A 16,141-nucleotide genomic window follows, 5' to 3' on the forward strand; every position below is an offset into this window, starting at 1 on the left:
AAAACCCTATCTCTACTAAAAATACAAAAATTAGCTGGGCGTAGTGGCATATGCCTGTAATCCCAGCTACTCGGGAGGCTGAGGCAGCAAAATTGCTTGAACCTGGGAGGTGGAGGTTGCAGTGAGCCAAGATCCCACTACTGCACTACAGCCTAGGTGAGACTATGTCTCAAAAAACAAACAAACAAAAACCATATCTTTTTCTTTTTCTTTTTTTATTTTTCTCTCTTTTTTTTTTTAATTGCTCTTTGTGGAGCAGGGCTACTCCATAGGAAGTGTGTTCAGAATAGCCAAAAAAATATATATTTTTAAATGCTGGCCAGACACAGTGGCTCACATCTGTAATCCCAGCCATTTGGGAGACTGAGATGGGAGGATCGCTTGCACCCAGGAGTTCAAGACCAGCCTGGGCAACATAGAGAGACCCCATCTCTACCAAAATTTTAAAAATTAGCCAGGTATAGTGGTGCATGCCTGAGGTCCCAGCTACTTAGGATGCTGAGCTGGGGGGACTGCTTGAGCCCAGGAGGTTGAGGTTGCAGTGGGTCATAATTGTGCCACTGCACTCTAACCTGGGCCTCACAGTCAGACCCTGTCTTAAAAAAAAATAGTAATAAAATGCTAACAGCTTTTCTCTGGGTGGTAGAATTTGAAGGTAGTATCTCCTTCCTTCCTTCTTTCCTTCCTTCCTTCCTTCCTTCCTTCCTTCCTTCCTTCCTTCCTTCCTTCCTTCCTTCCTTCTTCCCTCCCTCCCTCCCTCCTTCCTTCCCTTCCATCTGTCTTTCTCTTTCTTTCTCTGTTTCCTCTCTCTTTCTTTCTTGGTCTTGCTCTGTCATTTAGGCTGGAGTGTAGTGGCACGATCACGGCTCACTGCAGCTTTGACCCCTCGGGCTCAAGCAATTCTTTCACCTCAGCCTCCTGAGTAGCTGGGACTTCAGGTGTGTACCACCACACCTGGCTAATTTTCTTATTTTTTGTACAGATGAGATCTCACTATGCTGCTCAGGCTGATCTCAAACCCCTGGACTCAAGTAATCCTCCTGCCTCAGCCTCCCAAAGTGCTGGGATTATAAGCATAAGCCACCACGCTAAGTTCCTTTATAGTTTTCTTTTATCTTTCTATTTATTTGTCTTTTTTATTACAATTTCTATTTTTCAATTACACTGGATCTTTATCTTTTTCTGTGTTTTTTTTTAAATTTTTTTATTTTTTTAAATTTTTTAATTTTTTCTGAGACAGGGTCCCACTTTGTTGCCCATGCTGGAGTGCAGTGGCACAACCTCAGATCACTGCAGCCTCCACCTCCTGAGCCCAGATGATCCTCCTACTTCAGTCTCCCGAGTAGCTGAGACTATAGGCATGTGCCACCACGCCCAGCTAACATTTTGTGGAGACGGAGTTTTGCCATGTTGCCCAGGCTAGTCTCAATCTCCTGAGCTCAAGTGATCTGCCTGCCTCGGCCTCCCAAAGTGCTGGCCTTACAGGTGTGAGCCGTGTATTTCCTTCCTTTAGCTTTCTTTTTTTTGAAGTAATAAAGCTAATAAAAATCACTTGTTGAAAGAGGATACAATATTTGTGTTGTCCCATCTGGAAATGAAGTCAGAAACTTGCTCCCATGTTTGTAGTGCTTCTCTAAGAGCTCATTCCCGACAACCTGTACACCACAGAAAAGAAAAGACACTTAATTGTTTCGGACATAAAGTAGTAAGTACGACAACAATGGACATCAGCTGGTTACTAGACAGTCATACAAATCACTTATTAATTTAAACGTTGGCCCTGCTTCAACAACAGGAGACAACCCTTAGCAATTATTAACAGATTGTCCCTAATCCTTGCAAGGTGGGGTTTTGTCTTATTGTCTAGGCTGGCCTTAAATTCCTGGATTCCAGCAATCTGCCTGCTTTGGCTTCCCAAAGTGCTGGGATTAAAGGTGTAAGCCACTGTACCTGGTCTTGGAAAATGTGTTTTTATAATTAAGTTAAAAAAGGAGATAAAAATTTTATATATGATACAATTATAAGTATGTTAACAAAAACCCATGCAAGGAAAACCATCTAGAACAGTGCTAATATAACTTTTGATTATAAGAAAAATGTTCTATATCATCACTGCAGTACGGTAGCCACTAGTTACATGTAGCTATCTAGGACTTGTGGAATGGCTAGTGTGACTGAGAAATTACATTTTAAATTTAATTTAATTTAAATCTAAATAGCCAAATGTAGTATTGCTACCATATTGGGCAGTGCAAGTCTAGAAAACATTGAAATATTAATGTTTTGGGAGAAGTGATTGGGACTTTTGGTAATTTTCTTCCCTTCCTTTTAATTTTCTAAGGGTTCCAAATGTTCTCTAATATGCAACTCTTACATTTTAAAGTAAAAAGGCTTTAACTCAAACATAAGACATTGTTATAAAGTCTAGTAGAAGTTAAAAGGCCAAGTTTGTACCAATTCTTTTTGACAACTAGTTAAATGCGTCATGTAGCCACGCTTCATGAAAGATTTTATAATTTTAGGTAAAACTGTTTTTTTTTTAAATAGCAAGTAAAAAAATTATGAGTTCATTACCTTTCCACATGCTATCCGAGAATCACAACAAATGATGGACATGTTACTGTTTCTTAGTTGAAAATCAAATACAATGTCATCAATTGTCTGTTTTTCTGGAATATCCACAGAAAGTTGATAAGAAATTGTTTTTAAGCGCTTTGAATCTAGTGGGAAAAGAATCACATAAAAATACATATATGTTTTAAATTTTCTATAGCCTCTTTTCTAAAATGAAATTTCAAACCCCAATATAAATGCACTGATTCATAAGGCATTTTTAAATTCAAAGTTTCATCATCTTTAAAAATTTTATTATTCCCCTTTGTCAAAAAATGAGAACATTCCTTTGTTAAAAGAAGAAAAATGAGACTGGGCGCAGTGGCCAAGCCTGTAATCCCAGAACTTTGGGAGGTCGAGGCTGGCGGATTACTTAAGGTCAGAAGTTAGAGACCAGCCTGGCCAACATGGTGAAACCCCATCTCTACCAAAAATACAAACATTAACCGGGCATGGTGGCGTGTGCCTGTAATCCCAGCTGCTTGTGAGGCTGAGGCAGGAAAATTGCTTGAACCAGGAGGCAGAGGTTGCAGTGAGCCAAGATCGTGCCACTGCACTCCAGCCTGGGTGACAGAGCGAGACTCTGTCTCAAAAAAAAAAAAAAAAGAAAGAAAGAAAAAAATGACAATTTTCATTAAGTGGAAGTTTCTGGCCTTAGTTCTAGTAGAACTGATACTCTAACAGTTGGATATCAGGAAACTTTATATTAGGGATTTATTTACAAAAATAAATTAAAATATATCTTCTCTAAGTATCTTTTTTTTGGCAGTTCAACTTTTTTTAAATTTTTATTTTATTATTTCAATAGGTTTTTGGGGAACAGGTGGTGTTTGGTTACATGAATAAGTTCTTTAGTGGCGATTTCTGAGATTTAGGTGCACTTACCACCTGAGCAGTGACGTGAAGTCTTTTATCCCTCACCACCCTCCCACCCTTTCCCCCTGAATCCCTAAAATCCACTGTATCATTCTATGCCTTTGCATCCTCATAGCTTAGCTCCCATTTAAGTATCTTTTCAGTAGCTCCGGGTGGTAGAGGAGGAGCCTGATGCCCAGAAAGATTAAGTCATTTACCCCAAATCAGCCTGTAAGGAGAAAAGCAAGGATATAAATCCAGGACTTCTGATTCTAAATTCAGGGTTTCTTCAACTGTACCAGTACTACAGTGATACTGGTGAGCTGACTTCTACAACAACTAATATATGAAGAAAATAAGCTGATTTTTTTTTTTTTTTTGAGACGGAGTTTTGCTCTTGTTGCCCAGGCTGGAGTGCAATGGAACAATCCCCGCTCACTGCAACCTCTGCCTCCCAGGTTCAAGTGATTCTCCTGCCTCAGCCTTCTGAGTAGCTGGGATTACAGGCACCTGCCACCATGCCCAGCTAATTTTTGTATTTTTAGTAGAGATGGGGTTTCACTATGTTGGCCAGGCTGGCCTCGAACTCCTGACCTCAGGTGATCCACCCGCCTTGGCCTCCCAAAGTGCTGGGATTACAGGCGTGAGCCACCGTGCCTGGCCAAGTTGACTTATTTTTGACAGATTTTCCATATTCAAGCTTGAAAACAAAATTGAAAGTATGCTTCATAAAATAGGAGACAATGAACTTGAAAGCTCTTCGCAGTTATCTGTAAAGTGCTCTATAGGTGTTGCTAATTTATTTCAGTGAATAATAACAATGAGATGAAGACTGAAAACTCCAAAAACCAGATAGCTGGAAACACTAGCCTTTCTGGGCCATTTTGACTGATGCAGGCTATACTGTACTTAGAAATAAAAAATTTTCAATACTACTACTTCTTCTTATTTTTTTATAGAGACAGGATCTCACTATGTTACCCAGACTGGTCTCAAACTTCTGGGCTCAAGTGATTCTCCCAACTTGGCTTCCCAAAGTGTTGGGATTACAGGTGTGAGCCACTGCACCTGGCTAATACTATTTTTTAAATACACTCACTTCATCTTTGGGTTAAACATCTGGGCTTTCTGACACTGTACAGCTGGTCTACAGGATCAGCACTGATGAACTCACCATCTTCAGAGAAATGAGTCTGTTCCCTTGATATTATCGCAAAATGTCTGGCCATTCGTTGTTCCTGTTTCCTATAAAATCAAAAAACATCAGGCATACATCTGAAATGTGGTTGAAGCTTTAAACAGTCTACTACAAAATTCAGCTGCCTAAATGCCATCCTTGTCTGTTTGATCTGTTATTACTTGTGAATCTAGCAAATACATCTTCAGAATTATATATCTTGAAAAAATGAGGTTCATTTACAAAAGGAGCTCCGACTAAGCCGGCCTGTGTGAGTTTCAGTATCAAAGGCTCAATGTTACCTTTGCAGGGCTTTTTCTTTTGCCTTGAGTCTGTCGACCTCACTGCCATGGGCTGCATGAGGGCCAATAGCAATTAATTCAGCTTTAGGGGGTTTGGTTTTTATTTGCTCCTCATAGATATAGTCAATCAGATTTTGGAAAGCAATACAACAGGAGGCCTGGAAAACACAGAAGTTACTTTCATCTCGTCAGTCCTAGATGACGATGATTAGAGGGGATAAAAATGACTAATAAGGTTTGGATAACAATCTATCATAAGTTTTTATCTGGTAATAGCTTTATTAAGATATAATTCACATACCATACAATTCACCCATTTAAAAAGTAGAATTCATTTGTTTTAATATATTCACAGAGTTGTACAATCATCATCATAATCAGTTTTAGAATCTGAAACCTGTCCTCACTAACAGTCACTTCCTCTCCTTTCTTCTTCACAGCCCCTGGCAACCACTAATTTACATTCTGTCTCTCTAAGTCAGCCTGTTCTGTACAGTTTATAAAATGGAACCATACAACATGTAGCACTCTTTATGTCTGGCTTCTTTCACTTAGCATAATGTTTTCAGGGTTTGTCCACATGGTAACATGTTTCAGTACTTCATTTTTTTTATGGCTGAATAATATTTCATGGAATGGATATACCACATTTTATTCATCCATTCATCCATTGATGGACAGTTGGGTTGTTTCTATAGTTTGGCTATTATGAATCATGCTGCTGTGAACATTTTTGTACAAGTTTTTGTGTGGACACGTGTTGCCATTTTCTTGGGTATAAACCTAGGAATAGAATTGATGGGTCATATGGTTACCATTGAAACTTTCAAGGAACTACTAGACTTCCAAAGTGATGCACCATTTTATATTCCCCCTTAGCAGTACATGTGGGTTCTAATTTCTCTACATCTTTATCAACACTTGTTATTATCTGTCTTTTAAATTATACCCATCCTAGTGGGTGCGAAGTGGTATCCCATTTTGCTTGTGATTTGCATTTCTCTGACAGCTAACACATAACTCTTTTTTTTTTTGGAGACGGAGTCTCACTCTGTTGCCCAGGCTAGAGTGCAGTGGCACGATCTTGGCTCACTGTGACCTCCGTCTCCCGGGTTCAAGCAATTCTCCTGCCGCAGCCTCCCAAGTAGCTGGGACTACAGGTGCACACTGCCACACCCAGCTAATTTTTTGTATTTTAGTAGAGACAGGGTTTCACCGTGTTGCCCAGGCTGGTCTCAAACTCCTGAGCTCAGGCAATCCACCCACCTCGGCCTCCCAAAGTGCTAGGATTACAGGTGTGAGCCATCAAGCCCGGCCTAACTCTTTTAAAAATGGCAATGCAGGGGAAAGATGCAAGAGAAAATACTACATATGTTTAAAGATAATACTATTTCCACAGTAAGCCTGACTTAGAACTTACATGCCCTTTTGGTTCAGAGGAAACATCCACATTAGAAAAAAATGCTCTTAGATCGCTGCCACAAAATTCACATTTGGGTGGTGTCTCCTCCTCTTCATCCTTCAGAGAGAGAGGAAAAAGTTAAAGAAGTCCCCATAAAGAGGCCCAGAGGCTCTGAGAGCGGCAGGAGCATGACCCTGGGCATGGTCAGTGAATGGAACAGCAGTGGTGATGAGATGTGCCAGTAGGTGATATCACTTCCTTTTAAGGGATGGTGAGGCTTGAGGAGCCTGAGGTGGTGTTTTGCAGGTCTCTGTCTGGTGCAATTCCCCAGAGCAGAGCTGAGCCTATCAGGAAGTGTGTGGTCTTCGGGATGCCTCCCTCGTATAAGAAGAAAGTTGCAGAAATGAATTCACTGTGGATACCAGAGTCCCTTGTTGGGGAGGGGAATGTGTAGTGTGTACCTAGATGCAAGAGATAAGGATAACACACACTGGATTTTATACAAATGATCTAAGGTATTTGAACATCATTAACTCTTTCAAGAAGTGCCAAGTAAGAAAAAGCCTTGACATTACTGTGTAGGTCAAAATGTACAATGACCAACTTTCTAAAATAAACGAGAATCCTTTCTCTGGGGAGCCTAGGTTGGAACTCTGAATTTTGTCTGTATTGTGAAGGTAATTCAGGACAGGGAGGAGGAGGGGACGAAAAACAAGGGAGAGATTGGGAGTTAGGGGCTCAGCTGACTCAAAGTGGAGTGGCCATGTCAATGACCTGAGGTCATGTCTGTGATTGCACAGGCTCCTGAGCAGGTGAGCAGCCAAGCCTTAGTACAGGCCTCCAGGAGGAGACCCAGATCATGACTTGCAGATCATTAACAACACCAGGGCATCTGTATATGCCATGGAAACCATTCTCTGACACTGGCAAAAATGCCCGACATAGGGCTAAAAAGTGACTAAGGTGGCCAGTGCAGCCAGGGATTCACTACCCCAGAGTAATGTCCAACATATTTAGGCCACTGAAACTACCCAATAGTAAGTACTGCACATTGCTAAAAGCAGAATGGATGGGGCAGGGCAGAAAGAGAGCTGGGCAATACCAAGCCATTCACAACCTGTTCCATACAAGGGACTTGGTAGTGAACTCATCAGCCTGTTGTCCTTTCACCCTCAGCTTGGTGTGAAGCAAGATGGAGATACTTCAAAAGACCATGAGGGAGGCCGGGCACGGTGGCTCACACATGTAATCCCAGCACTTTGGGAGGCCGAGGCAGGCCAATCACCTGAGGTCAGGAATTTGAGACCAGCCTGGTAAACCCTGTCTCTGCTAAAAATTCAAAAATTAGCCAGGCATGGTGGTGTGTGCCTGTAGTCCCAGCTACTAGGGAGGCTGAGGTAAGAGGATTGCTTGAACCTGGGAGGCAGAGGTTGCAGTGAGCTAAGATCATGCCACTGCATTCCAGCACTCCAGCTTGGGTGACAGAGTGAGACTCCATCTCAAAACAAAACAAAAACAAAAACACAAAGACCATGAGGGGAGTTGGGATCTTCACCTGAAGAGGGTGTGACTAGAGAGAAGAGCTGGGCAGGCCAGCCGCTGCTACCCCTGAACTAGATTGGCATCAACACTAGACCTGAAAGACCTGCTGAGGAGCAGGAGGAGCCAGCCTCATCCAAGTGCCAGTTCAGGGACATCTTGGGGGAGAAGCTGCAAGGCCTTCCCCATGGTAAGACCCATCTCTGGGTGTTGCAGGAGGAGAGTATAACCTCAGAGACATCCCTAAATACAAGCCTTTGTGGTGCAGAAAAAGGAAGGTGCTACATTTAAATAAAGAATTTCAGGGCTGGAAGTGATGGCTCATGCCTGTAATCCCAGAACTTTGGGAGGCCAAGGTAGGGCTATTGCTTGAGCCCAGGAGTTCAGCCCACCCTGGGCAATATAGTGAGACCACATCTTTTCAATAAATAAATAAAAAGAGAAAGCAATTTCAGCCTGAAGAGTCTGTTAAGTGACCATAAAGTTTAGAAACCTGGGTAAATATAAAGAGTAAATGTTTATAGATATTATATTACATGATATACTGAATTTTTCCCCTCACTAGATTGCATAGCTCAATGTGCTGTACAAAATAGCAATGAACACAACCTCAGTGCATCCATACAGCATTTCCATTCATCTCTACACGTGCATCCACGATATGTTGCCTTGCATGATTCGTGCCCCTTATTGTTAATGAATAAACCTCCACCTTTACTATGCCCAAGAAGAAGTCATCAAGGGTTCTCAGATCTGGGGAGTAAGCAGTTCTCTCCACATGACCATGGCATCCAGTCCAGGTTTGGAAACAAGCATTCCACCAGTCAGTCCCTTACCACTCTAGCGGCAGTGTGGTGGTGCATCTTATTGGAATTACTTGAGGTAACCTTTCTCTTGCCTTTCAAGTACAGGCATTAATCAGTCACTTCACATGACCAAATATGGCAAATATTCACCCATGTTTCCAGGCTTGGTTCTTTTTCTTTCTTTCTTTTTTAATAATAAGCCTGGGAAACACAGTGAGACCCATCTCTGCAAAATATTTAAAAAATTATCTAGGCATAGTGGTGCACACCTGTGGTCCCAGCTACTTGGGAGACGGAGGTGAGAGGATTGCTTGAGCCCAGGAGGTTGAGACTGCAGTGAACCATAATCGTGCCACTTACACTGTAGCCTGGGTGACACAGCAAGACCTTGTCTCAAAAACAAAATAAAATAATAATAATTTTTTTTAAAAAAAGACAGAGTCTCTCTCTGTTACCCAGGCTGTTCTCAAGTGATCTGTCTTAGCCTCCCAAAGTGCTGGGATTACAGGTGTGAGCCATCATGTCTGGCCTGTTTCCAGGCTTTGCGGCCACTCTTACAGGTTGAATTGTGTCTCCCAAAAAGATATATTGAAGTCCTAACTCCTGGTACCTGTGAATGTGACCTTATTGAGAAATACAGTCTGTGCAAATGTAATCAAGATGAGGGCATGAGAGTGGGCCCAAATCCAACTGGACTTGGTGTCCTTAGAAAAGGGGGAAATTTGGACCCAGACACACAGAGAGAATGCTGTGACAACTGAGGCAGAGATTGGAGTGATGCAGCTGCAAGCCAAGGAATGCCAAAACTGCTGCCACCACGACAAGCTAGGAAGAGGGAAGGGAGGATTTGCCCCTATATTTTGGCCCTGCCAAAACACTGATTTCGAACTTGTAGCCTCCATAACTACAAGACAGTAAGTTTCTGTTGTTTTAAGCCACCCAGTTTGTGGTACTTGTTATAGCAGCCCTAGGCAACTAACACAGACACTCTAAGTGCTATTCTGAGTAATTGAGCTCTTCAACTTTTTTTTTTTTCCTTTTAGAGTATTTTCACTGTCTATTGTGCAAATCATTATGTGTTTTTTTATGTCATTTTTTAAGAGTAATAATAAAAAACATGAATTAAAGTCACCTTGAAGTTAATGCCTAAATTGGAGCTCTCTTCTTTGTATGCCAGAATGGATGGTGGTCCGATGCTGGCTAACGTTCTTAGAGAAGGCTCGAACAGTGTTAGGAAGTCTTCCTTAAACTAAATTTAAAAAGAGAAAGGGGTGGGGAGGGGAAATAATTGAAGATTTGATAAGCCATTTTTACTATGAGAACAATGTACTAGTTAGTATGATAAACATTTCTTACCTCCAGCTCATATAAAATATTTAGTTTCGACTCTTCTGGATTAATTACCCATTTTTCTGAAGAGAAAGAATAGATTTATAAGAAATGTTTAAAGCCTTTGTGCAGCGCATTCCACTTCTGTAATTTGGAGATTCACACCCACCATCATCCTCCTTGCCCAGCACGCACACACTGTTCAGATGCCCTGAACGCTGACGTTTTCACCACCTCCTTACACCTGTTCTTAGGTGAGTCCTTTTTCAAAGCATATGGGCTCTGTGCGAGTTAAGGCGATTCCCTACTGGTAGTTTACCTTTGCCAGCAAAAGGAGATGATGCCAAACATGTATTTACCTCTTAATTTAGATGCCAGACATTCAGGTTCAGCTTTCTCTTTAGAGGCGTTCTTCCCTGTGAAAACAGGGTATATGTGTCATCAATCTGACAAAGTAGAAAAGAAGCTGAATATAAAAGAAAATACATCTCTTGGAAAAATAAGTACCCTTACTTTGTTTCTTTTATCTTTTAATCTTTTGTCTCTTTTTCCAAATAACATTTTGTCAACAATAAGGAATAAACAAAGGAAAGTTAGCATTCTATAGATCACATTTTAAAATGTTTCCCCTTCCTTTCTAGTCCTAGAATACAGTAGTCCCCCTTGATCTGCAGGGGATACATTCCAAAATCCTGAATGGATTCCTGAAACTGCAGGAATACCAAACCCTACTATGCACAAATTTTTTTTTCCTTCACAATTTTATAGATAGAAGATTCATTCTTACCATGTATCTTAGCAACCTCAGCATACTATTTTTTTCTTTTTTAAATGAAGTCAGTAACTTTTACCTTTTCACTTAAAGGACACACTTTATGGATTCTCTTTGGCATACCCAAATTGCCAACATCACTTCTTTTGAGCTTTGGGGCCATTATTAAGAAACTGAGGGCTAGGTGCAGTGGCTCACACCTGTATTCCCAGCACTTTGGGAGGCCAAGGCGGGTGGATCACTTGAGGTCAGGAGTTCCAGACCAGCCTAGCTAACATGGCAAAACCATGTCTCTACTAAAAATACAAAAATTAGCCAGGTGTGGTGACGGGCACCTGTAGAACCTGGGAGGCAGAGGCTGCAGTGGGCCAAGATTGTGTCATTGTACTCCAACGTGGGCTACCAAGCGAATGTCTGTCTCAAAATAAATAAAATAAAATAAATTAAGAGTTATTTGAACATAAGCACTGCAATACCACTACAGTCGATCTGATAATCAGAAGGCTGCTAAGTGACTCCAACAGACAAAGAGATAACTCATGTCCCAGGCAGGACGGAGTGGGATAGTGAGAGATTTCATCACTCTACTCAGAATATCATGCAATTTACAACTTACTTGTTGATTATTTCAGAAATTTCCCACTAACATTTTCAGACTGCAGGCAGCTGAAACCACAGAAGATGAAACTGTAGATAAGAGGGGACTACTGTGCTACACAGATTAATATTTTCCTTGGTTATAATCATGCTTTGCATACCCTTTTATTTTCTGCTGCTTTTATGTACCATCGATCTACTTTATGTCTGTTATTCTTCATGAGATTTTTCAGGTGGGAGGGTGCTGAGGGTTCTAGTTCAAGACAGTGAAGTAAACCACCAGGATTACTCTATCTAGATTCCAGAGCAGCACTGGAAATGGGGAAGAAGCCATCCATGAATCAGCAACTTTGAGTAAATGTCTAGAAGATTTAAAGCACATAGGATTGGAATGATGAAAAACCAATCAGAGCAACCTATAATGGGACAGAGGCAAAGGAAAGAGGCTACTAAAATGCGAGGGACTCATTTTCTTAGCAAAGCCAGGAGAGCAAGGGCTGCTGTTGGAGACAGGTAGCCTTCAGAAGTTGATCTAGGCTGGGTGTGGTGGCTCATGCCTGTAATCCCAGAACTCTGGAAGGCCAAGGTGGGGAGATTGAGTCCAGGAGTTTGAAAACAGCCTGGGCAAAATACTGAGACCTGGTCTCTATGAAAAACTTTAAAAAAATTAGTTGGTTGTGGTGGTACATGACTGTGGTCCCAGTTACTGGGGGCTAAGGTGGGAGGATCGCTTGAGCAGGAGGTTGAGGCTGTAGTGAGCTGAGATCGCACCAGTACTCTGAAGCCTGGGCGACAGAGCAAGACCTTGTCTCAAAAAGTAAGTAAGTAAGTAAGTAAATAAATAAATAAATAAATAAATAAATAAATAAATAAATTTTTTTAAAAAAGAACGATCTATTTTGGGGAGGTGGGGGGCAATGTGGATCATCTGAAAAAATTTTAAAGATGTTTTAGGCATCTTTGTCTATAGAAATACCAGCACAGGTATTTTAAAAAATTAATGCACAAGGATTTTTATTAATACATTATTTGTTATAGGGAAGAGCTCAAAAAAAAAACAAAAAAGCAAGACAAGGCAAGAACAACTCCAATATATCTAGCATTACGTAAGTCACAATAACTGTATATGAGGAAATATTATGCAGTAACTTCAAAGAATTAGGTCAATCATTCCTGACATGGAAAGATGTCCATGATACATTGCTGTCTTAGTTCATTTGGGCTGCTATAACAAAATGCCTTAAACTGGGTAGCTTATGGGAAAGGAAAATATACTGGGGCCCCAAAATCACTAAGCTAAAGTGAAAAGTCAAGCTGGGAACTGCTTAGGGCAAACCTGCCTCCCATTCTATTCAATGTCACCCCTCCGCTCACTGAGATTAATGCATATCTGATTGCCTCCTTTGGAGGCTAATCAGAAACTCAAAAGAATGCAATCATTTTTCTCTTCTTTACCTATGACCTGGAAGCCCCCTCCCGACTTTGAGTTGTCCCGCCTTTCCAGACGAAACCGATATTCATCTTACATATGTTGATTGATGTCTTATGTCTTCCTAAAATGTATAAAACCAAACTGTGCTCTGACCATCTTGGGCACATGTCGCCAGGACCTCCTAAGGCTGTGTCACAGGTGCACATCCTTAACCTTGGTAAAATAAACTTTCTAAATTAACCGAGGCCTGTCTCAGATTTTCAGGGTTCACATTTTGGTAACCACAGAGGAATTCTGAGTGGAGGTACCCCTGATATTTGACAAATCTTCTATTGGTGCTTGGTACTAGCTTGACCTATCTGTATGGCTCAAACCAATAGGACAATTTGCTGAGGCTTGGAAGCACCCCCTCCAGAGAATCCCTGATCTCCTCAAATTTGGTCACGATCTAAGTTTATTTTGCTGTACAGCTTCTCTTTTTTTGAAGTTTTACTTGCTTCCAACACAAAGAAGTCATTTTTTTCCTGCTTCCATGACAATAGAAGGCAGGTAACTATTTTATATAACATATATCTTTTATATAACATATATTTTGTATCTTCATATAACAAGGCCACCTTTTTGCTAGCCAGGCCAAACTGAAACAGTGGTTGTTGCCTCATGCTGCAGTTCCATAGCTAAGGTTTTGCCTTCTTTTTTCCACCACAACAGCCTGGGTTTTGTTCCTAAATCAAGCCCTTTCTGGTTTGATACTTGGTACTTCTGAAATAGCAGCAATTTTTTCTAGCTGAAATATGCTAATGAGATTTTAAAAGATTTTTTTAAAAGAAGCTCAATGGTTAAAATTAGCTTAATTAAAAGCTAACATCCAAGATGTGTGTGTGTGTATGTGTGCATATGTGTGTTTGTATTTAAAAGGCCTTCATGTTATTTTTTTCCCTCCTAGAATCTTGTCCCTTTTTTTTGAGCAAAAGTTTTTTTCTTCTCAGTTGACTGAATTCTGTTTTCTTCATTTACTTCTGCTGTTTCTCCTTTCTCTTGTACCCTCTGCTGCATGAGGAGCCTAAAATAGTTTACAATAGCCCAGGGTTCCTTAAAGAAAACAGAGAAAGTACCAGCATCCCTTTGAGGGAGAACGCTCCTTATGGGAACTCCAAGAATGTAAATAGACAAGTTCAGCTCAGCTTTTAAACTGCTTTCTTTGGTATTGTGTTACCTAATTTATTGACTAATATAGTTACTGCAACAGAGGCTACTTTTGGTTTTTTTAAGACAGGTGTAGTTTAGGCACTTATAAATGTCTTTGTTTAAAAAAAAATTTTTTTTTTACATGCACTGTAAAAACATGATGTGGTCTAGCCTCATAATAATTCTCCCTCTTTGGAAACCCAGGATTCAGCATGGGCTTTGCCCAGAGTGCAGCGATCCAGTTAAAAGATAGGTGGTCCCTGTCTGAATAAAATGGGTCTCTTTATACAAAACTATGAAAGATTTTTATAATTTTATGTTTGATTTGGCATCCATCTTTAATCTCCCTCTAGCACACCAGACTTTTTCTCTCCATATGTTATGATATAAATTTTGTTATTTGATTTTCACCTGAGTTGTTTCCTTTAATATGCAAATTTAAGTCTATTTAGCTGAAAACTGCCTAGGGTTGTGAAATAGGTTATCAAGAATCTGAATGTCTAAGATAGGAAAACAAAAAAAGGTTTTCATTAATCTATAAGATGTACTTCTATTGGCATGCCTAATATATCTATGTATTTATGTGTTTTGTACACACTGTTTCATTACTGAAAAGATATAAAACAACTCTAATTAATTGACTTAAAGAAAAATAAAAACACTTGAATCAAATACTTTATCAGGAAAAAAGAAAAGACTAGTCAAATACTTTTTCAAGTTTATGTAACTTCAGTAAAATCTTTAATAAATAAACTAGCTTTTCAATTATTGGTAAAGTAATATTAGAAATGTCTTAAGAATTGTCAGCATACATTTTTGTCTGCATTTATTAATCAAGAAATTTCATACTTATCCCTGCCAAATACTATAAGATGTAAAAATTTGACATAGGGGTTACAAATCTATAAACCCAGCCCAAGACAAAATGATCTTTGCTTGTATAATCTTTAATAAGTAAGACATTGATATTGATTTAATAAAAAATAGCTACATCTTAAATTTAGTAAGATTACCATAGCTTCTAATCTTGTGGCTTTCGGCAGTCTGGTCCACAGGCAGTGAGGTTTGTTTTGGGAAAGGACCGTTATCATCTTTGTTACAAAGCTAAACTGTAAACTAAGTTCCTCCCAAAGCTAGTTCAGCCTATGCCCAGGAATGAACAAGGACAGCTTGGAGGTTAAAAGCAATATGGAATCAGTTGGGTCAAATCTTTTTCACTGTCTCAGTTATAATTTTGCAATGGCAGTTTCATAACTCTAAATGATGGCTATCACGGTTTTCATAAATAATCCAGGTAAACAATTAAAATAATTAGGTAAATGTAATGCGATAAATACTTGTAGACAAACTCACTATAATTTAGAATCTAAAGTTAAATTATAGATATTTCATTACTTGGGTATTTTCCATTAAAAATATATTTTTAGGAAAACATTCTTTAAAAAAAAGTGTGTCCTTTAAAAAAAGGTGAATAATTTTTGTCTAATTCAAAGCTTTTTTAAAGATCATGTATTAAACAAGGTAAAAGTAACCAGGAAATAAGAGAGATGTAAAGAAAGTTATAAAAATAAAGAGGTTTGTTTGTTTTTTGTAAGAAAGCTTAAAGAGAAATAATTTCAATGAGAAAGAAAGAATCTTGTATGGTAAATTTAGTCCTAGAGTAGAATGACTGGTTGTTTAAGAGAGAGGGATGTTCAGGACAAACTAGAAAGTCCAATCATGTAATGAATGGTCTGTGTAAGTCACAATAAGAGGATTTCTTTAAAAAAACTTACATAATCAAGTTGTCATATTATTATTATTTTTATTTTATTTTATTATTATTATACTTTAAGTTTTAGGGTACATGTGCACAATGTGCAGGTTTGTTACATATATATACATGTGCCATGTTGGTGTGCTGCACCCATTAACTCGTCATTTAGCATTAGGTATAACTCCTAATGCTATCCCTCCCCCCTCCCCCCACCCCACAACAGTCCGCAGAGTGTGATGTTCCCCTTCCTGTGTCCGTGTGTTCTCATTGTTCAATTCCCACCTATGAGTGAGAACATGCGGTGTTTGGCTTTTTGTCCTTGCGATAGTTTACTGAGAATGATGATTTCCAGTTTCATCCATGTGCCTACAAA

The 16,141-nt window shown here is 39.7% G+C and overlaps 1 protein-coding gene across 3 annotated transcripts in view; it reads right to left on the reverse strand.

Annotated features, from left to right (window-relative positions):
- The window catches only part of ERICH6 (glutamate rich 6), a 42,434-nt gene that overhangs the window by 12,580 nt on the left and 13,713 nt on the right, over positions 1 to 16,141 (reverse strand). For all 3 annotated transcript variants that reach the window (XM_030823107.1, XM_030823106.1, XM_003256289.2), the window contains 8 exons: positions 10,383 to 10,439; positions 10,051 to 10,106; positions 9,827 to 9,943; positions 6,368 to 6,466; positions 4,948 to 5,105; positions 4,643 to 4,713; positions 2,575 to 2,720; positions 1,570 to 1,655 (listed from right to left, as the gene is read on the reverse strand). In XM_030823107.1, coding sequence (XP_030678967.1) covers positions 1,570 to 1,655; positions 2,575 to 2,720; positions 4,643 to 4,713; positions 4,948 to 5,105; positions 6,368 to 6,466; positions 9,827 to 9,943; positions 10,051 to 10,106; positions 10,383 to 10,439 — 790 coding nt within the window. The remainder of the gene's footprint in view (positions 1 to 1,569; positions 1,656 to 2,574; positions 2,721 to 4,642; positions 4,714 to 4,947; positions 5,106 to 6,367; positions 6,467 to 9,826; positions 9,944 to 10,050; positions 10,107 to 10,382; positions 10,440 to 16,141) is intronic.

This window comes from Nomascus leucogenys, chromosome 11, assembly GCF_006542625.1.
Source record: "Nomascus leucogenys isolate Asia chromosome 11, Asia_NLE_v1, whole genome shotgun sequence".
NCBI classification, from domain to species: Eukaryota; Metazoa; Chordata; class Mammalia; order Primates; family Hylobatidae; genus Nomascus; species Nomascus leucogenys.